This window comes from Aotus nancymaae, unplaced genomic scaffold (assembly GCF_030222135.1).
Source record: "Aotus nancymaae isolate 86718 unplaced genomic scaffold, 86718_ANA_hifiasm-v0.15.2.pri h1tg000029l, whole genome shotgun sequence".
Taxonomy (NCBI): Eukaryota; Metazoa; Chordata; class Mammalia; order Primates; family Aotidae; genus Aotus; species Aotus nancymaae.
In genome coordinates, this window is record NW_026988442.1 from 51,990,298 (window position 1) to 52,012,121 (window position 21,824).

The 21,824-nt window shown below is 39.4% G+C and overlaps 1 protein-coding gene across 10 annotated transcripts in view; it reads left to right on the forward strand.

The window, feature by feature from the left end:
- Positions 1–21,824, forward strand: part of RBMS1 (RNA binding motif single stranded interacting protein 1) — a 215,660-nt gene that overhangs the window by 106,504 nt on the left and 87,332 nt on the right. For 8 of the 10 annotated variants that reach the window (XM_064382682.1, XM_064382683.1, XM_064382678.1 and 5 more), the window contains exon 2: positions 13,863–14,038. In XM_064382682.1, the coding sequence (XP_064238752.1) occupies positions 13,863–14,038 (176 nt within the window). The remainder of the gene's footprint in view (positions 1–13,862; positions 14,039–21,824) is intronic. The other 2 variants (XM_064382680.1, XM_064382684.1) reach the window with 1 other exon arrangement.

The following is a 21,824-nucleotide window of genomic DNA, read 5'->3' on the forward strand; positions in this document are numbered from 1 at the left end:
GAGATAATCTCTCTAGGATTTGTGGATAAATTCTCATTGCAATATTTACAATTTATATATTAATTAAAAAAAACATATCCAGGCAGGATTAAACTGTCCCTCAGATTTGTATCTTCTTTTAATTTGCTTTGTGATGGAAGTTCTTCAAAAGGTAGGGTGATGTTTTAATTTGAACAATTTTTATATAACTGGAGCAATTACTGAGTTGCAGGGAAGAGCAGAGTGGCTGCCGCCGTTCCCCGGTCATGAGGGTGTGGGTGGACTTCCCCAGCTTCCTGGCCGCAGTGTAGGAAAGGAAGCTTGTCTATTCCTTCCTAAATTGTTTTCCATGCTAGAAGTTATCATGCCTGGTTCTGATCTTTACCAGAAGCAAAATAACAACCACAAAAACCCACCATTTCTCTTAATGCATTCTTTTTGCTCTGTGCTCTAAGATTTAAACTGTTAGATCCAAAGACTTGAACTTTAAGAATATGTGAAGTTGTATTTTTAAAGAAATAGAAATTTTATAACTGTTTGTGTGTCCTCTTCCTGCATTTTTTTCTTCTTTAGCAAAATGATTTGCTATCGTGCAGGGTGCGCTGAAGTTTCCATGCTACTGCTTTTTTCTGTTTACTTCACTTTGAGGTCCTGGTGTAACTGCAGGCCACACCTAGAATGCTGTTCCTGTCTGCCCTGCCCTTTGGGCGGGGGTCCACCATAGCGTTTCTCCATGTTTGGGCTATAGCCCGTTTTTCCCTTTCCTGTTCTGGAAAGCCCACTAGTGGCTTTGGCTTAGGTGAGGGTGGGCAGACAGCTGCTCCCCATCACTGGTCATTGAGTGTGAGGCTCCTGAAGCCAGTTTCCACTTAGGCATGATTTTCTAAATAACTGTGTTTCTCTGTGGTGAGTGAGGAGAGTTGGTGTCATTTTCTTATTTCGTGCATTTAGAAGGGCTGAGATTTATAAAACTCCTTTTGTGTACTTGTCACTAGTTTAATCTGGGATAGAAATGGACAACGAAAGATTGCATGTTTGATCACTCACAACAAAGATAAAAGATTTATAATGAAACCACATATCATGAAAGAAGAGAAGGATGGGAAAACTCAAGTGTAGGAACTGAGTCCTGTGTTGCCCACTGATCTCCATAGCCAGTGGAGATCACACACACAAAGGTCCTGGGTCCCTGTTCTAGAGGGCCAGAACTTTATGTTTTCTAAGGGTCTTTGGAAAAGAAGCTCCCTTTGACATTTTCAATAACTACCAATGTGCACATTTAGCTTATTTTGAAAGAAGAAATGATGCTTTGAACTCCAGCAACAGAAAAATAAAAAGGTGTAGAGAAAGACTATCTTGTTGAGCAATAACTTCATACTCCAAGTAGAGTATTGTGAAATAATTTTAAAACAAAAAGAAAAAAATGTTGCATCTGGTTTCTGTAAATATTGAAAGCATTTCCCAGATCCTGCTTCCCACAGAGTGACGTTCTTCTTCAGTTTATCTGCTTCAGAAGAGATGAAGAGAGGAATGAGGCTTGCCAGCATTTGGTTTCGTTAGCTCCCAGGGCACCTAGGTATTCCCAGGTTGATACCATCACCACTAAAATGATTAGACAATAGTGCATGGGCTGACTCCATAAAAGAGAGGAAAGTCTCAAGGCTATTGTTAGCAGTAGATACTCAATCCAAATATGTGGTATCATTAAATAGAAATCTCACCTGAAAGAAAGCTTGTCCCCGTAAAAATGGGAAAATGCTTAGGTCAAATTAGAAACAGCCCTTCAGAGTATAATGTTGGGTTGCTGGGAGCAAGGTTCACATTAACTTTTTTTTAAGTCAGGGTCTTCCTCTATTGCCTCCATGCTGGGGTGCAGTGGTGCAATGGTGCAATCTCTGATCAATGCCACCTCTGCCAGCTGGGCTCAAGTGATCCTCCGGCCTCAGCCACCAGAGTAGCTGGGACTACAGGCAGTCACTACCATGCCCAGCTAATTTTTATGTTTTTGTAGAGATAGGGTTTCACCATGTTGCCCAGGTTGGTCATGATCTCTGCTCACTGCAGCCTTGACCTCCTGGCTCAAGTGATCCTCTCACCTCAGCTTACCCTGTATGCTGATCTTGAACTCTTGGGCTCAAGTGATCCACCTACCTTGGCCTCCCAAAGTGTTGGGATTACAGGCATGAGCCACCATGCCGAGCCTCCAAACTGCTTTAATTAACCTGTTTGATCCTGATCTCAAGCAGTGTGCCCATCCCTGCTTCCCCAAGTGTGGGGATTATAGGTGTGAGCCACCATGCCCGACCCACATTAACTGTTTGAGTTCTGAAGGAAAACCAGTTTGTTTTAGAGAATTTATCTGAGTATATGCTTTGTGAAGCTTTAGGATAAAAGCAAACACTGGAGTACACAAAAGAAAACAGTCTTACAAATCTCTCCATTTTATGTTTAAAGAAAGAAGTTGAAGTAACTTGTTTTAAGTGTATGAATTTGTGACATATATAGGGAGACTTGTCCATGGGTAGGCAATTCTAGTGATTCTTTTAAGGGTTCCTAATTCAATCCTGTTAAATTGGTAGTTGACTCTGGGTCTTACTTTGGTGTCTAGGCTGAAGAGCAGTGGCATGATCTCGGCTCACTGCAGCCTTGACCTCCTGGCTCAAGTGATCCTCCCACCTCAGCTTCCCCAGTAATTGGGACCACAGGTGTGAACCACTACACCCAGCTAATTTTTGTGTATGTGGTTTTTTTTGTTGTTGTTGGTTTGTTTGTAGAAATGGGGTTTGGCTGTGTTGTACGGGCTTATCTCGAACTCCTAGGCTCAAGTGATCCACCTAACTCAGCCTCCCAAAGTGTTGGAATTACAAGCATGTGCCACCTTGCCCAGCCTCCAAACTGCTTTAATTAACCTGTTTGATTTTTGTGTCTTGTAGATGGTACAAATAATGATTATGTGTGCTACTCAGAAATTCTTAATATAAATAAATACAAAAATAGAAATGGGTGGCAGTCACAAGTATTTTTAGGAATTTTAAATATCAATTTTATAGGTGTGTTTCTTTCTTTTATTTTTTTAAGCAAGCAACTAGATGTCTAGCATAGACCTGGACATCTAAGTAAGGGATCTAGAAGTGGACAGTGGATAAAATCTGAGGTATAGAGGAGGCGGCACAAAATAATTTTTCTCCGCTGTCTTAACTGGCCTAGCATATCAATTTTACTCAGTTTTTAAAAAACTCGTTAAGAAAACTTGGCCTATACCATCATCTTTGCTGCAATCCTGGTAACAGACAAGGATTGGTGCTTTATGACAGCAGTATTGGGACTGGAAGCCCAGTTCTGCTTCTGATTAGCTGTATGGCCTTGGATATATGGTTTGACTTCTCCTGGCCTCAGGTTTCCTGAAAAACGAGGAGTTGCATTACATCAGTGTTTCTCAGCATTTTCAAAGCCAAGCTCCCTTTGCTAAAAATTCAAGTATGCCCCCACCTCTGCTTCCCATCCTGCCATTTCCCAAGATTTCCTTATACTTCCAGTGGATAATTATTGGCATTTATGATCTCTCATACCCCTCCCACCTCTAGCATTTTGTTATTCTGAGCAGATACTAGATTTGAAATCAATGGAACAAAAGTTTTCATCTCACTTTGTCAACAGATGCAGTTTGCCTCTCCTTAAAGCTGGAAAGGGGCCCTTCCCAATTCATCCACACAGACCAAGAGTCCTACCTTGTGCATGGGCAAAACTTGGAAGCATGTGTTAGAAATGCAGAAACTTGACCCCACCCCAAATGACTGAGTCAAAATCTGCATTTTAACAGCGCAGGTGCATCAAATGCACAGCAGTTTGAGAAATGGTGCCGACCACTGTTTTTTAACCTGTAGGTGGCAATATTAATGGGAAGTGTCAGTTTAGTGGGTTACAACCAGCATGTATTTGTCTTTTAATGAAATATACTAGAAAAGATGACATTAGGGTACATTGCATTAGGTAAAGGAAAATATTGTTTCACAAAATGTATGTTTTTAGTTTTATATGTCTGTGCCTATTTATGTAAACAGGATGGAAAGGTCAGGCAAAAAGTTAATTTCTGAGGTGGATCTTGGACGAAAATGTTAAAAAACCCAGAAAGCCACAGTCTCAGGTATTTTATACCTTAGAGACAGCCATCCTTTTCCCCCTGTCTTTATTTACATAGACAAACATGACTATTCACATACACAAACATCACACAGAAATACACAGATTGGCTGGGCCCAGAGTATCTTGTAATCTCAGCACTTTAAGAGGCTGAGGCAGGAGGATCTTTTGAACGTGGGTTCAAGAGCAGCCTGGGCAGCACAGGCAATAAAGTGAGATTCAGTCTCTACAAAAAAAGTTGTTGTTTTTTTTTTTTTTTTTTTTTTTTTTTTGTAAATGAGCCAGACGTGATGGCATGCTCCTATAGTCCCAGCTATGTGGGAGGCTGCGGCAGGAGAATCACTTGAGCCCAGGAGTTCGAGGGTGTGGTGAACCATGATTGCACTACTGCATTCCAGCCGGTGTGGTAGAGCAAGACTGTTGTCTCTAAAAAAAAAAAAAAAAAAAATTAAAAAAACAAACACATAGACTGATATATATAATTGAAGAGCTGTTCTAGTATCACTGTCTCTAATTATTCATGTCAGATGTAAGCTACTAGATTTTACCATGAAAAAGAAACAAATGTAGACATTTTTGAGTTATATTAATTAAAAATTTTCTCATTGATGTTTATATAAGAAATTACAACACTGTCAGATAAGATTTTATGTTTTTAAGTTATTATGGGGAGATTGCAAATACTTGTTCAGTTTCCTGTAAGTACAGATAATGCTTTTTTCTCTAGGGGCTAAATTGTGAAACCCATAGTACTGCAAGGTCATTCACATGTCTCTCTGCATCTAGGAATAAGTAAATAAGTTGGTTTTGTGGGAGTATTTTTTTGTAAGCTTACTCATGTAAGTTTTCTAACTTAATATTTAGTTAATCACTTTATAATACTTTCAGTGTTTGTTTAATGTGGAGAAAGTATATTTTAGAATGGGTATTTTCCACCCTGAGGACTTTACAATCTCAGCGATCATTCCTTACTTACAAGAAATACTAAGATACAGACTGTACTGTAGATAGACTTTTAAAAACAGCTGTGAGGAAGTTGTCAGCCCTGGAATCCTAACTCTACTGGGGTGAGGCAGGAAATGCATTGCAGAGGTATTCTGAACTGTCATGATAAAAGTAATGTTTCACTTCCCCTAGGAAGTTTTCCTTTTTTTTTTCCACTTCAGTAAAAAGTAAAGGAAGAGATTGACCTTGTCCCCTTTGCAAGGCTCTGTGTTGAGGAAGAAAACTGGCATGGATCTGGAAATTGGAGGAGGAAGAAAACACTGCGCACCTGCGATCAGAATTCACAAGAATAATTAATTTTGCACCTGAAGTTGGGTGGGATTTTGTGTTTACCGAGTTTTTAATTGCTGTTTGTTTGGGCTGTAATTTATTTATTGTTTTGAATTTTCTTTTAAAGTGGTTTTGGAGCCATTACAGAGTCTTTTTATAGACAAGAGATTGAATAGAATGTGAAATTAACTCTTTATACTGATTACACGTTGAAACACAAAGATGACAGGGTACTAAGTAACACAGAGTAAATCTGAGTTATTACAGTTATTTTAGCTATAATGTTGTTTCCACCTTAAGGATACTCTGGTTTTGGGAGCTCTTAAGATTACTTTTTGTTTTACATTTGTTCCTTGAGGCTTCAGTTGTTGTTTTAGTATAGCTTACACATTTGGAAAGTTTTCTTAGAACCACTTATGACTAAGTTGGAATCCATGCTGGCCTAAGGGGTATAGGAAAATGGTGCTGCAGTGTGATGTCTGCTGGTCTTAAGTTGCACCATGTCACAGAAGTTGGCCTTGAGTCTGCCAGTTAACCTCTTGCTCCATTTCTCTGGCGATTTGGCAGACATGGGAGAGTACTCAAGGGCCTCACTGGGTTGCATCTTGATATGTCTTAGTTGAAGATGGCACTGTCCTGCACTATCCACAATTTTAGAGATGAAAGGAAGCTTAGAAATCATCCAGTTTAACATGCTTATTTCACACATGAAGACCTGAGCCTTCCAGGGATAATACTCATTCCTGCACCTGGTCAACGCAAAACTTGAATCTGGATATTCTAACTTTCACATTCAATATATTTTTTTTATTATAAACATTATTTTCATAGAAGGAAGGGAAGAGTTTTTCTGTGTTTGCATTCTCCAGAGCCATCTTCTTCACTTACTATGTTTAAATTATTTTGTACATGTGAGACTCTGGTAATCTGTGACGTCATGTCCCATTCCACCTTGCTTTCTAGGTTCTTCCTACTACCTTTCTAGTACCACCTCACTCCTACCCCAATATCAACTTGTGGGAGCTTCCTCTGAACCATCCAGGTTGGGTAACTCTCTGGCTTTTATGAAAAATGATCCTTCCAGTCTGTGTCTTTGTTGGTTGTTCCTCTCCTTACTTTACCCACCTTTCTTTCAGATTTGCTATTCCTTTTATTCTTTTTCTTTTCTTTTCTTTTTTGAGACAAGGTCTCGCTCTGTCACCCAGGCTGGAGTTCAGTGGCACAGTCACAGCTCACTGTAACGTTGACCTGGGCTCAAGTGATCCTTCTGTCTTTTGAGTAGCTAGGACTACAAGCATGCGCCACCAAATTTTTTTTGTAGATGGGATCCTGCTATGTTATTAAAATTGGTCTCAAATCCCTGGGCTCAAGTGATCCTCCCACCTTGGCCTCCCAAAGAGCTGGGATTACAGACGGGAGTCACCACCCCTTTTATTCTTAATTACATGTCATTAATATTCAGCTCACTCAAACATCCACCCACTCTGTGAAGCCTTCCTCAACCTTTTTGTCCCCTGCATTTTCATCCTCCCTCCTTCCTGATCTTCCCTTGGTTGAACTCTATTTTTAGAAACTGTACTGTACTACACCATTATAAGCAGTGCAATTAAGGGTAGCTAAGGCTGGGAACCCACTGTTAAAAAGCTTTTCCTTTTTGATGAGTGCATTCTCTGGCAAGGAAAGTTCGAAACCATTGCCTTAGGCCCCTTACTTTCTCTTTTGGCCCTCTAGTTTTCTGGTGATTAACTTAAATTTAATGTCTTCAGTCTGGTATCTTCATATTCATCTTTAACTCCTTCACACACCCATACCCCTCATAAATGCTGTTACAAAGCTAGAAGGAACAAATTGCACAAGAACTCTTGTGTGTTTCCTGGCCCAGAGTTTCAGTGGGCAACTTGGCCAGCCACTGGGGTTCTTGGAACTTTTGGAGGAAATGGAACAATCGGACTGATTAGCATGCAGGAGCACAGAACCAACCCTTGAAAGATACTTGAATGATAAGGAATCTAGTGTCCTGATGGGATCTGGAAGGAAATCTCAACCATATTGTATTCAACAATGCAAGTCTTAACTTTAATTCTTTTATCTGAAGCATAAGAAAATGATGTATTATTCATGAACTTAGGTCAAGAGATTTCTATGTGGAGATTGTAGTTTTACATGCAAGGATCAGCTTTGATGGATATTGTGGAGAATTAATTGTGAAGCCTATGGAGAATTTTTATTTTTAGGTTTTATTTGAATAGTGAATATAACATGGGCCCCTCTTTTATGACAGGCTTAATCCAACCCAAAATCATCATCATAATTATACTCTGTTGCTCAGTTACACAGTCTTGAGAAGCTGCAAGGTTTCTTTTCCAAACAAGGAACAGTGAAGATATGAGAACCCAGTTTCATTAACTAATTAGCTATGTGATTTTAAGCTTTGATATCCTTGCATCAAATAGGATTAATTGATTGTTTCCCTTACTCCATGGTATGAATAAATGAGACACACTGGCTGTGTAAAGGGGCATTACTTTTCTTCATTAATCTAGTTGCTGTTTTTTAGCATCCTGGCCTCAGGCATTCCTTCCCTGACCCATCCCCAGGAGCAACTGCTTCCTGGCCAGTTTCTCACCTCTCTCCCATTCACCTCCCATGTTCAGTTTTGTTTTTCCAGTTCCCTGTGCCAGAACTTCTCTTTCCAGCCACCATTCCCAGCCCTCTTTCCGTCACTCAGATGGCAAAAAAGGAAACAAAGAAAATGTTTTGACTTGGTGATAACTGGTGCATGTGGGTATCCCCCTCATTCCTGTTTGATAATTTCTTTACATTGTTAATCTTGAAAGATAATAATAATTTTTTTTAAAGATAGAATCTTTTACATCTTGAAAGCATACGGAGAGGAACCAGTGTAAGGAAATGAATTTAGTAGACAGTGTCGTCACATAGTACTCAGTTCCTTTCAGGCTTGATCTTAAACTGTTTCCCTGTGAAAATGATAATGTACTGTAAACTTATGTCTGTGCCCAGGGGCAACTGTCGTGATTATTTTTCTTCTGGATAAAGGAAATCGTTGATGTATTAAACCAACCTGCTGTTTGGGATGGTGGTGGCGGTCGTGGTGCTAGTGGTAGGAGTAGGGGCGACGGATGGGAATGATAACATTCTTAAACTATAAGGATGAAAACTTTAAAGAAGTGGTGGTCATGGTGGTGGTGGTGGTGAAGAAAATTAAAGAAAATCAAGATAACGTTCTTAAACTATAAGGATGAAAACTTTAAAGAAGTGGTGGCATAGTGGTGGTGGTGATGAAGAAAATTAAAGGGCAGGTCCTAGCTTTCCTTTCCCTTCAAAATGTGCTAGAATTCTTAGAGAAGTGGCTAAGTAAGGTAGGGGTGAGAAGAGGAGGACAGCTTCAGCTATAAGATTGGTCCAAGCACTATTATTTAGCCTATTAGTAATAGGAAGGAAGTGAGACAGTAGAATTTTAAATGACAAGTTTTTGTTTTAAAATTATCTTTGCTGCATAGAAATCTAAAACAATGTAGGTGATCATTAATGTATTTTAGTTCACACATGGTTAATTTTGTAAATGACCTTTAGATTTGTATTTCTAGAGGAGAGACTATTTCTTCTCTTTAGGGGGTGATGTGATAGACAGGGAGATAGTGTCGCTCTATGCGTAGTTGCCCTGTGCCTGTTGTTGATCCTTTTAGTTTAGGATGCCCAGTGGGACTTCTGGCCGGATGGAGGCATCAGTGTTGTCCATGCAGGAAGTGCTCCCTAATTACTCTCCATAGAGGAAGTCCTCCCTGAGTGCTGCCCACACAGGATGTGCTCTCTGAGTGCTGTCCGTACAGGAAGTTCGCCCTGAGTGCTGATGAGCGCTCTTCCTGGTGGTACCAAACCACTTGTGCAGGAAAGGCTGAGGGTCTGCTAATACAACCACCCCATTAATTCATGAGTCACTTTGTTTTCTATCCATTTTGGTATGCAAATTAAACCCAAATAAATATTATCAAGAAAGTGGAATTAGCTTGTTTCCTTTGCCCTGGGAGACACAAGAATGTAGTTTACATGACCTGCTAATGGAAATTAGGCTAGAGAAAGCTGAGCGACTACTAGGCTCTTTTGGGATGGGTGGGTACTTAGCTGTGGTTATCCAGCCACCAGGTCCCCTAATTAGATTGAATGTGTGTAAATAGTTGCCAGCTTTGTCCGAAGAGGATCTTTTCAAGTTCCAAGGCAGCTTAGGGTTTGAGAGGCAAAATGTAAAAGGACTATCAGTGATGAAAATGAGTGATGAACTGGGTAAAATATTTCCCTTTTGGTCCCTTTGTAAGCTTTTTAAAATTTTGTTGAAGTTTATCGTTTGTCCTGCCAAGACACATACTCTAACTACAAAGTGTAATTGCTTTAAATTTCTCAGATTTCCAAAGCTGTAGTTAAAGACTTATCAGTATTTGCATTTTAATCTATGAGTGAGGGTTTAATTTTTCACAGTTTAAAGTCATGTGATCTTAAAATGTTGACTAATGGTCAGCAGTAATATGCTGAAGCTTTCAAAAGTTGTTTGTAGAATTTATTCTTTAATGAAAAGATTTATAAAGTAGAATTTTTAAAAGCAATTGTTTTAAGAGCTAATCTTTCTTTTTTAACACTATCAAGTTGTTAACTTAAAGGCACCTTTTACTTTTTAAAAAACATATCTGCCAATGGTATTATCACATTTCAGAGAAGCTTGAATTTTGTAATTAGCAAAAGTGATGGGCACAGAACATGAAAGAATACAAATAGGACATTCAGGATGTAGAAAGTGTTTTGGGGTACCACTTAAAGTACTGTTTGAAGGCTCTGGCTTTGTTTTCTAGCAGACCTGGGTTCAAATTCTAGACCTTCCACCTTCTAAATGTGTGTGGCCTTGGCACATTGCCTAACCTTTCTTGAACTCAGTTTCCTAATCTGTAAAATCGGAGAACAATAGTCGATCTGCCTGTCTGATTGAATTAAGTACGGTAATATATATAAAGTACTCAGCAGAGTTTCTGGCGTAGTCAACATGTAATATATCCTACTATTAAAATGGTTATTAACTCATTCTGAAGAGTCAGGAGTAAACAGTTTTTTTGTATTTGAGTTTTCTTTTTTGAACATGTATCTAGTGTTTAATTAAGATATTTTTAGTTTCAGTGACTTCTAAAAACTTAATCTTTGGTTTAAAACTTTCTGCACCAGAAAATTAAAAATTGACAACCTAGAATAATTCAATGCTTCTCTCTTTCAGTTTTCTTTCTCTGTCTTCAGTAAGCCCCAAGAAAGAATTGATTTGGGAATAAAAATTGAATTCGAACTTTGTTCTATATAGGATTCACCAGAGGCCAGTAGTCCTCATTGAGTACATTTAGGAACCCCCTTCTTTTGCCTGGGATCAGATGTTGGGAGATTTTATTCCCTCACAGGGCAAACTTATAGCGGCAGCGGGGAGGCACAGGTTGTATCTGCTTCCCACAGTGGGAAAATACTACTGTAGTAAATATAGTTGCCTGTCAAACATATATTAAATCAGCTATGTAAATTCAGTCATGTAAATCATAGTTCTATTTTTGCCAAAAATCAATACATAAATAAAAACCTATGACTTTCATGTCTAAATAATCTCCAAATAAGTCATACCTCCAAATGTTTCTTTTATTATACAAGTGCATGCCTGCCACTCCCTTTCCACTCCTGGCAAAATCAAAGGTTCGAGTGAATCCGGCCTTGGAATGCAGTCTTTAAAATGCCTGATGGTTCATTTGCTTCTGTGTTGATGTAATCCCACTAAGAGGTAGGGGGCAGGCCTGATCCATAGCTTGTTGCTGACTTCTCCAAGTCCCATCCCAGACGACCACGTTTCATCACCCAACAGCTGCAATAAACATACGGGGTCCTACTGTGAAAACAGTGTGGCTGGTGTCAGGGATGGTTTCTGAGACACTAATCAAAGGAGGTTGAAGAGAAAATTCAGTCCTGTGTAGCTCTGATAACTACAAGTTCTCTGTGTCAATCAAAGGCTTGGGACAGGGAGGCTCGTGTGTGGGCTACTTTCCAATCCCTCTGTTCTCACTGATGTGAAAAATAGAGGAGGGCTGGATAGCAGGTAGCAACTGAGTGACTTCAGAGAAGGAGCACAGGCTTTGTGGGGCATGGCCGGTGCTCTGAGGTGCCACCTGTGGCAGAGCATATAACAGAGTTTGGTCTTAGTTTTATATCTAGAAAGCAGAGTTATTAGCCCCTAGAGAAGAACCGGTGGCTTGGGGAAAGGATATGAGTTCAGCTGCTCATTAAGGGCATGAATCAAATAGATTTGGTAGGATGTGATCTCAGGATGCTTTTATTTAGGGGTTAAGCTGTACTTATGTTCCCAGTTCAAGTTCAGCTTTCAGTGAATAGCATTTCTGTGTTGACTATTATTGACCCTAGCTGCTCTCCTTCTAAAAGAGAATCTTCTTAAATAAAGTGGTGTTTGGACTCAGATGATACCTTAACAAGGAATGTGGGCAGTGGGAGGAAGAATCTGAAAGATATAGGGCCCGAAGAAATGGCAACATATTTAAATAATTGGGGCTAAGTGTGGTGGCTCATGCCTGTAATCCCAGCAATTTGGGAAACCGAGGCGGGCAGATCACCTGAGGTCCGGAGTTTGAGACCAGCCAGGTCAACATGGTGAAACCCTGTCTCTACTAAAAATACAAACATTAGCCAGGCATGATAGTGCACACTTGTAATTCCAGCTACTCAGGAGGCTGAAGCAGGAGAATTGCTAGAACTCAGGAAGCAGAGGGTTGCAGTGAGCCGAGAGCCACTGCACTCTAACCTGGGGGACAGAGCAAGACTCTGTCTCAAAAAATAAAAAGTAAAAATAAATTAATGAGATCACCACATATTGAGATATTATGGAATTAGGATGACCATGACAGAAGCTAGGTACAAAATTAGGAATCTATAGTAGCCAACAGAGGTTGCTGATGAGGTAAATGAGGGTATGTTTATGGCAAGGGGTCTGCTTTTCAGCTTTCCACTGCGAGATTTGATTTGTCTTCTATAGACATGCCTGACTTTCTTGTTTGTGCTGGTAAAAATCAGTCCATGAGATTTCGATTGTCTAGTGACTATTTAATTTTGAATGTTCAAACTGTTCATATGAGTGATGTCCTTAAGTTAGTATAGTATATTTATTTATTTTGAGATGGAATTTCACTCTTATTGCCCAGGCTGTAGTGCAATGGCACGATCTCGGCTCACCGCAACCTCCACCTCCTAGGTGCCAGCGATTCTCCTGCCTCAGCCTCCCGAGTCGCTGGGATTACAGGCATGCTCCACCACACCCAACTAATTTTGCATTTTTACTAGAGACGGGGTTTCTCAGTGTTGGTCAGGCTGTTCTTGAACTTCCAACCTCAGGTAATCTTCCTGCCTAAACTTCCCAGAGTACTGGGATTGTAGGCATGAGCCACTGTGACCGGCTGTACAGTATGTTTATTATTTAGAAAATGTGAGGTGAAAAAAAGGTCCCTGTCCTTTTGTGAAATTGCTGCATGTTTGCTGTGAGGACACTTGGGGTTGTGTGCCCTTTCATCTGAAGCTGGGCCACTTAACTTCCTCAGAGTCATGTGTGTGGGACTGGGTCAGAGAACTGTGGTTTCTTTCTATTGGTGCACGGAGAATTATCTGGTGTGAGTACAATTTCAGACATTCTTCCTAGGTGGCTGCCGACTGTAAAACCATACTGAGCCCTTTGGTTATAGGCTTTACAAGAGTTGTGATGGGTGCTGCAAGCTGGGATGGTTTCCAGCTTCGACAGCATTCTCACAGGGGTTAAATTTCACAAGGTTAGCCAGAGCGAAAGGCAGCCTGCCTGGGAATCTTACCCAGATGTCTCAGTGAAGTCCTGTGCCTATCTTAGAACTAGGTGAGATCGTCCTTTTTGGAGGATCTGGATTAAACTCTAACTTTCTTATACTTCAGGAGTAATTTTTTTTTGAAGCGTCATCCTAATAAAATTATAAGCAACTTTCAATCAAACGTTCTTCAGAATTTGAAAACCTTTTCAAAAGTCTAGTGATTGCTAAATTACTGTATATTAAGATGGTATCATCTAACTTCATGCACGTTAATTGTGAGTCTCAGTAGATGTGTTCCTGAAAATATGTGAACAAATTAATCTAACATAAATTTAGTCACATTTAAGGTGCACACAGAGAACTTTTACTGAGTAAAACTCTTTTATCAATTTCGTGTTGAAGAAGAGGGCTTTTTTAAAATAGGATGAACAATCCTTTTTAAAAATGTGAATTAAAATTTATACCTCAAAGTAGCTTAAGGTAATCTGTATTGAAATCTTGGTAACTTCATTTTATTTGGGAGATCATACAGCCTCTAAATGGTGTCAGTCTCCTAATGCTAGCATACTAAGGCTCCTCATCCTTGTTTTTCAGCAGTCTCTGGTCCCAGCCCACCCCATGGCCCCTCCCAGTCCCAGCACCACCAGCAGTAATAACAACAGTAGCAGCAGTAGCAACTCAGGATGGGATCAGCTCAGCAAAACAAACCTCTACATCCGAGGACTGCCTCCCCACACCACCGACCAGGACCTGGTGAAGCTCTGTCAACCGTAAGTAGCAGTTGTTCTTGTTATTTTAGCTGCTCAGTATTTTCTTGATCATATTATAGAGTGATATATACTGCATTATAAGAGAAGTTCATAGGAGATATCTGTGGACTCTCAGTATCGCAACAATAAAATGGGTTTCAAGTGTTAACTTCTTGAATACTTATTCAGTCAATATTAACATCATCAGACTGGCTACATATCAAAATGAATTGGAGCATTTTCTTAATAGAATTTGACTTTATGGGCATATGAAAAGTAAAATGTGAATTTTTGGAAAAAATGTATGGCTCGATATTTTTTTAAAAGTTTTCATTTTTTGTGGATGCACCTCTGAGGGCCGGTCTATCCTATGAGAAGAACTTTAGCTAGCATTGTTTGTAACAAAGGTTATTAACCATCTTACCTCATCCTGAATATAAGCTCTTAATTCCAGCTGGGACCATATTAGTCTGTTCCCATTAGCATCCATAGTTTTGTGGTCTGGGTCGTTCAACCTCATCTCTTTAGGAATAAGAACTCAATTCTACCCATTCAGTGTGTTATGAAGAAATGTGTGCATGTGCATAAAGTTCCAAAGTAAATTTGCATTATATGCTAATGTTGTCAATGAATAGTAAATTTGCATTATATGCTAATATTGTCAATGAATAGAAGATAAATGTGCTGCTTTGCTGCAATTACATTAACTCACTAAGAAAGCACTAATTTAAAAGAAGCAGCCAGAAGCACTGTATAGTGCAAAGATCATTGTGTAAGGACTGAAAGCATCAAATTGCATCAAGCTATAAAAGCCTACACATATAACAGCACTTTTTATTTATTCTAAGACAATAATGGTCCCTTATAAAGATAATTTTGCATAACTGCAGTTGAAAACTTTTGCTAGAGAATGTTTCCTATTCCCTGAATTTCAAAACATCTGACTGATAACATCTCATTTCTCTTGTCATGTGTAAAATCCAGATTCATTACTTTTTTTTTTTTTTCAAGAAAAAAAAATTCAAAGCTAACTTGGTCAGTTATTTCCAAACTGGAACTAAAAGTAACATCTGGCCTTTCATGGATAGGGGAGGGGGTGATGGTTGTTTTGCTGTCTTTTGTTTTGAAAGAGGAGGGTTGGGACAGTAGGTGGTGGCTCTTTAAGATCTGGAGAGCTTTCTAGAAGGCCATCCCCTCTCAGCACTCTCCCTGTGCCTTTTCCATGTCCCTGTTTTTGACCAGCCCTTGTGGACTTTGACTCCGGTCCCTGGCTTTTGGGGCAGTGAAATAATGTACTGCACTAGGGACTGCTCTGAAGCAAGCCCAGCTCTTGGGGTTTGTCATTGCTGGCCGGAGGCAGAGGGAACCCTGCCAGGCACGCCCTGCCCTATTGCAGCTGTTCAAGACCACAAATAGGCCTTTGCTATCTCCTCTGATGCTGGCCTTTCAGTGGCGTCATATTATGTTTTTGCAGTGTAATTACAGGTAGATAGAGTGCCATAAAGTCTAAGGAACTAAAAATATGACTGTAAGAAACAGAAGAATGAAGCTAACTCTCAAATTCATGAGGTGTAAGAGAAGGGGAGAGGAATTCAAAAGACAAATTGTTCTCCAGCTAGCGTTGAATTATGTAGGGTGAGTTTTGATGTCGAAACAATTAACTGTAAGATACTGGAGTAACACCATGTTTCATATACAGTAAATAAGTACTTGAAAAATTGAGCCAGTAATTTTTTTATTGAACCAAATCATATTCCAAATGTGGAAGAACGTTTTATCATTTTTTCTAGAATATTCGTTTCCTTTTTGCTGTTCTCTTTGACATATATGGATTTTCTTAACATGTGTAAACATTATTCTCCTTGCTGTCATCAATATTAGCAATAACATTGCAACCCTCCCTCTCTCCCATCACTTGCAAAGGAAGGCTATTGTAAAATTCCAGGTTACGTACTGAAGTCTGATAATAGTCTTCTTGATATGTACCATACAGAGGCAAAACATAATAATAGAGGACTCTATCTCAGAATTTGCTGGAACCTTTATTCCATTTAACACAGAGAATGTAGTAAATACCAAATTTGACTTGCTGAGAGTTTCATGTCTTAGAATGTAAAAAAGCACAAAAGAGCATCCCTGTTCTGGGCTTAATTGTTTCCCATAAAGAAGAGCTAGTTGGTGACATAGAAGTGACAAGAACCTTTTGGGAAAGTAACTCATCCTAGAGCTTACAAGCCCAGTGGACATAGAGATTTTAGAAAAGTAGGTATCAGAAACTTCTCAGAAAAAAAAAGATATAAATCCATACCTCTAAAAAAGAAAAGAAACCCTTAGAACTAAAACTTAGCACTAAAACTTAGCACTATAATTACAAATTGACCTGATGAGGCTGAATTGAGAGGGAAAGGAAGGAAACAAATGATTTGGCTCTCCAGGGGGCTTAGATGTTTTAGACCATTATTTAACAGAAAGATGGGACAAGCCAGGAATGTTTATGATGGTGGCCCAATTCCATACAAACAGCGCATGAAGTCCAAAGGCGAGTATTACATGAAGATTTTAAAAACTGGAGAGGAAAACAAAATATATTTTTTAAAAACTGCGTCTGAAGTAGAACATAAGTATGCTGTAATGTTAGAGGAGGTTACAGTGGAAAAGCAAATGTGATGTTGAGATGACAGGGAAAGGCAGCCCCACCCAGACTCAAAAGAGGGAGTCATGACCAACCTTGGAAAGTGTAGATCACCATGACTAAGAGGAGGAGGCATGTGGGGTAGGGGCTCAGACCAGAAGCCAACCAGCCTAAGTTCCTGACACAGGGTGGTGATGGTGGTAAGTCAGGTAATCTGAATTGAAAAGAGATAAATTTTCTAGAAGCATTTAATGAAAGACGTCAGCCAGCTCTGGTTAACTTCTAAATTGTAAAACACATACGAAAAATCTTGGAAACTTGACTGCTGTAGGCTGCTGCAGCTTTGCTCCCTATGTTTAAGAGGTTATCTATTCACAAAGAATATATCAGTACAGTTAACCAGCAAGTACTGGAAATGGAACAATCCAGGTAACCCAAAGGATTCATCTGCTATCCCTTGGCTTAATTCTCTTCCTTCTCTGAAATCAAGCCAAACAAACACCATGCCTGACTCTGCTTATCTGTGTGCTATTTGTCATATAAATATTTGCCAATGCAATATTTCTCTCATTCAGACTTCTCAGGCAGACTTTTTAGTTGGATGAATTGAGGGCTCCTGTTGCGTCCATTTTCTTGACATCTTAGCCATTTTTATTTTGCCTTCAGACTTTCGACTGAAACTGCACTAGCATCTTAAATATCCTCTTATTTTCCCTAGCTTTTTTTCACTCTCATCTCTCTCCTCCTCGACTCTCTGCCCTTCTGGTTTCTGTTGTCTTGGCTGGCTCCTCTGTAGCCCCCTCCTCTGATAGGTTTATTCTCCACTGTTTCTACTTTCCTGCACATTTTCCACTTGAATATTTTATTTTTACCTCAAGTTCAAAATATCCTCTCTCTCAACACTGTCACTTTTCCAAATTTACTTTCCTAAACGTGAAGCTTTAGGAGTCAGCAGCTCCTTCCCTTTGTCCCTTAGTCACTAAGTTTTGTGGATTCTTCTTTGGCCCTTCTTCTTCCTTCTCCCTGCCAGAAGAACAGGGTGACTCTCCCTCTCTGCAGTGTGACAGGAGAACCATTTGCTCTTCTGCTACCTCCCCTCTGGGGCCTCCCCTCCCCGCCTCAGTTCAGCAAGGCCAAGTCCAAACTCTCTCTGCCTCCTTTATGCTTGGACCACACCAGTAACTCTCCTCTTTGTTTTTTAATTTTTACCTATTGCCAGCTCATAATCAGCATCTTACTTTCATAGGGTTCTGATCTCCAAGTGCCTGTTACGTTACTTAGCCGTATGTCTGTGACAGTGTATGATGCTAGAAACGTATCTTCTCATACAGATTTGTCACCCGGACTACAAAGAATTGTAGTCAGGATTACTAGGTTTGGTATCCCAGAGTTACCTCAAAGTGCTAGGCAAGTACTGAATTCTCAGTCAGACTGTAAAATAGGTCAAATAATGCTATTATCAAAAATTGTGATAAGCATTAAATCAAATAATGTAAGTAAAAGAGCTGGCCCAGAACCTAGAACACAATTGTCACTGAACAAGTGTTAGTATCCCTAGTTTCTTCCATCCTTGAAATTCTAGCTACTAGAATAAGCTTAACTTATATTCAATTCTACATTTAAAACAAAGGAGGAAAAAGCCCCATCAGATTTTGATTCTGAAAACTGAGAAACCCAGGAGAGTAGCTTATGCTAACATAATCTCCAACCTCCTCTTTCTTGAGGTTTTTTTTTGGTGTGGGGTGAGGAGGGAGGGCTACAGGCACATCATGTTTTACTGTGCTTTGCAGATATTGCTTTAAAAAAAATGCATATTGAAGGTTTGTAGCAACCCTGCTTTGGGCAAGTCTATTGGCATCATTTTTCCAATAGCGTATGCTCACATTATGTCTCTGCATCACATTTTGGTAATTTTTACAATATTTCAAACTTTTCCATCACTATCATGTCTTTTATGGTGATCTGTCATTAGTGATCTTTGATGTTAATTGTTTTGAGGCACCACAAACCATTCCTACATATGGCTTAATCATTAAATGTTGTGTCTCTGCTGACTGTTCCACTGACCGGTCATTCCCCTTTTCTCTTTCTCTCCTCCTTATTCTCTGAGATACAAAAATACTGAAATTAGGCCAAATAATAACTCTACAGTGGCCTCTAAGTGTTCAAGTGAAAGAAAGAATCTCCCATCTCTCACTTTAAATTAAACGCTTTTAAAATCAAAATTAAGCTTAGTGAGAAGGGCATGCCAAAAGCCAAGTGAAAGCTAGGCCCGTTGCACCAAACAGTTAGCCAGGTTGTGAATGCAAAAGAAAAGGTGAAGGAAATTCAAAGTGCCACTCCAGTGAAAAAATGAGTAAGAAAGCAAAACATCCTTATTGCTGATGTGGAGAAAATTTGAATGGTCCAAATAGAAGATCAGATCAGCTACAACATTCCCTTAAGCCAAAACCTAATCCAGAGCAAGACTCTAATTCTTAACTCTGTGAAAGCTGAGAGAAGTGAGAACACTGTAGAAGAAAAGGTTGAAGCTAGAAGAAGTTCATGAGGTTTAAGGAAAGAAGCCATCTCTATAATGTAAAAGTGCAAGAGGAAACAGCAGGTGCTGTTGGAGAAACTGCAGCAAGTTATCCAGAAGGTCCAGCTAATCACTGATGAAGATCGTTGATGAAGGTGGCTACATCAAACAGCAGATTCTTGATGCAGACAGTCCAGCCTTCTACTGGAAGAAGATGCCATCTAGGACTTTCATAGCTAGAGAGGAGAAGTTAATGCCTGACTTCAAAGCTTCAAAGGACAGACCAATACTCTTATTAGAGCAAATGCAACTGATGACTTCAAGTTGAAGCCAATGTGCATTTATCATTCCAAAAGTCCTAGTGTCTTTAAGAATGATGCTAAATCTATTCTGCAGGTGCTCTGGAAGTGGAACAGCAAAGCCTGGATGACAGCACATTTGCTTACAGCATGGTTTACTGAATATTTTAAGCCCACCATCGAGACATACTCAGAAAAAAAGATTTCTTTCAAAAGATTATTATTCATTAACAATGTACCTGGTTACCCAAGAGCTCTGATGGAGAGGTACAGGAGATTAATGTTGTTTTCATGCCTGCTAGCACATCTCTTCTGTAGCCCAAGGATCAAGGGGTCATTTCAACTTTGAATGATTATTAAATTATTATTATATATTATAAGACTATAGTTGCCATAGATAGTGATTCCTTTGATGGATCTGGGTAAAGTAAATTGAAAACTTTTGGAAAGTATTCACCATTCTAGATGGCATTAAATTATGGTACATTCATGATTCATGAAAGGAGGTCAAAATATTAACACTAACAGGAGTTTAAGTTGATTCCAATCTTCATAGATGACTTTGAGTGGTTCAAGACTTCAGTAAAGAAAGCAATTTGAGATGTGGAATCAGCAAGATAATTAGAAGTGTAGAGCCTGAAGATGTGACTGAATTGTTGTACTCTCACAGTAAAACTGGAACAGATGAGTTATTTCTAATAGATGAACAAAAAAAGTGGTTTCTGGAGATAGGGTCTACTCCTGGTGAAGATACTGTGACCATTGTTGAAACGGTAACAAAGGATTTAGAATATCACATAAACGCAGTTGATAAAGTAGTGGCAGGATTTGAGAAGATTGACTCTAGTTTTGAAAGAAGTTGTGTTGTGAGTACAATGCTGTCAAACAGCATGGCATGCTGTAGAGAAATCTTTCATGAAAGGAAGAGTCCATTGATGCAGCAGTCTTCACTGTTGTTTTATTTTAAAATTGCCACAGCTATTGCAGCCTTCAGCCGCAGACATCAGCATCAAGGCAAAATCCTCAACCAGTGAAAAGATTACGACTTAGGCTGAAAGCTCAGATGATAATTAGCACTTTTTTGTAATAAAATATTTTTTTAAGAGATGGGGGTCTCACTTTGTTGCCCAGGCTGGAGCACATGCTCTTCTCAAGCATGATCACAGTGCACTGCAGCCTTGAACTCCTGGGCTCAAGCAATTTTGCCTCAGCCTTCTGAGTAGCTGGAGTTACAGGTGTGCACCACTGTGCCTGGCTAATAAAGTATTCTTTAATTATGGTATGCACACCAGGGTTTTTTAGACATATGTTATTGCATAGTTAAACTACAATATAGTATAAACATAACTTTAATATATGCTTGGGAAACGGAAAACTTCGTTTGACTTGTTTTATTGCAATACTCGCTCTATGGCAGTGGTCTGGAACAGAACCAGCAATGTCTCTGAGATATCCCTGTGTTTGCAGAAGAATAGTTTCAGCCACATGGTACCCACCCCTGATTATTGCTCATCATAATTATTGCTGTGGCATGTAAAATATTCCATTATGTCCAGTTTTTTTAAAAGATTTAAAAATCGCATGGGTGTGCAAGATTTGGTAATGGCTCTCCCTGATTTATAGTGGAGCAAATGTCTGAGAGTCTCTGTTGACCAAGGCTGGGTAGCTTAAAGGTTGCTGTGGTATTGACATCATATGAAGAGTTCTAGATAACTCAGTGTAGCAGTGTTAATGGAAAAACCATTGACTTGATGTTAAAACAAAATGAGGAAACTCTACTCTTTCCGTCTTCTACAGACAGCCCTTCCATCATTCCTAAACCAATTCTTGATCAACCAGTCTTTCTCTTTCATTCAGTAAATTTCTAATATGTTTCCAAGTGCAGTAAAACATACAACTTTCATAGAAATGTGAAATTAAATCTAGCTTATGATAGCCTGTTACTATTTAAAAGGAAATATTTTGAAATGTAATTTGTTTCCCCATTTGTAATACCCAATACATAGTAATTTTCTGTCCCTTTGTTTTGTTTTCTCTGTAAGTTTTCCGTATGCTTTTGAACACAGCACAGATCTTAAAAGGTGAAACAGTAAAGCAAGATAGGTTGGCAGAGAGGCAGGGATAGTATTATCATCAATGTGGTGTACTGGGAGAAGCCAGAAGAAGGCTAACCTTGATGTGAGGGAATTGAGGTAGCTTTCAGGAAGGAGATGAAATCTCAGTCTTAAAGGACAAGGAAAATTTCGTGAAAGGTGAAAGCAATAGCGTCCTCCAGGCATCAGGAAGCACCCAAGAGGTGTGGGAACTCTTGGATGTTTAAAAAGGCACAGAGAGGAGTTCTCGGTACAGGGTACCGAA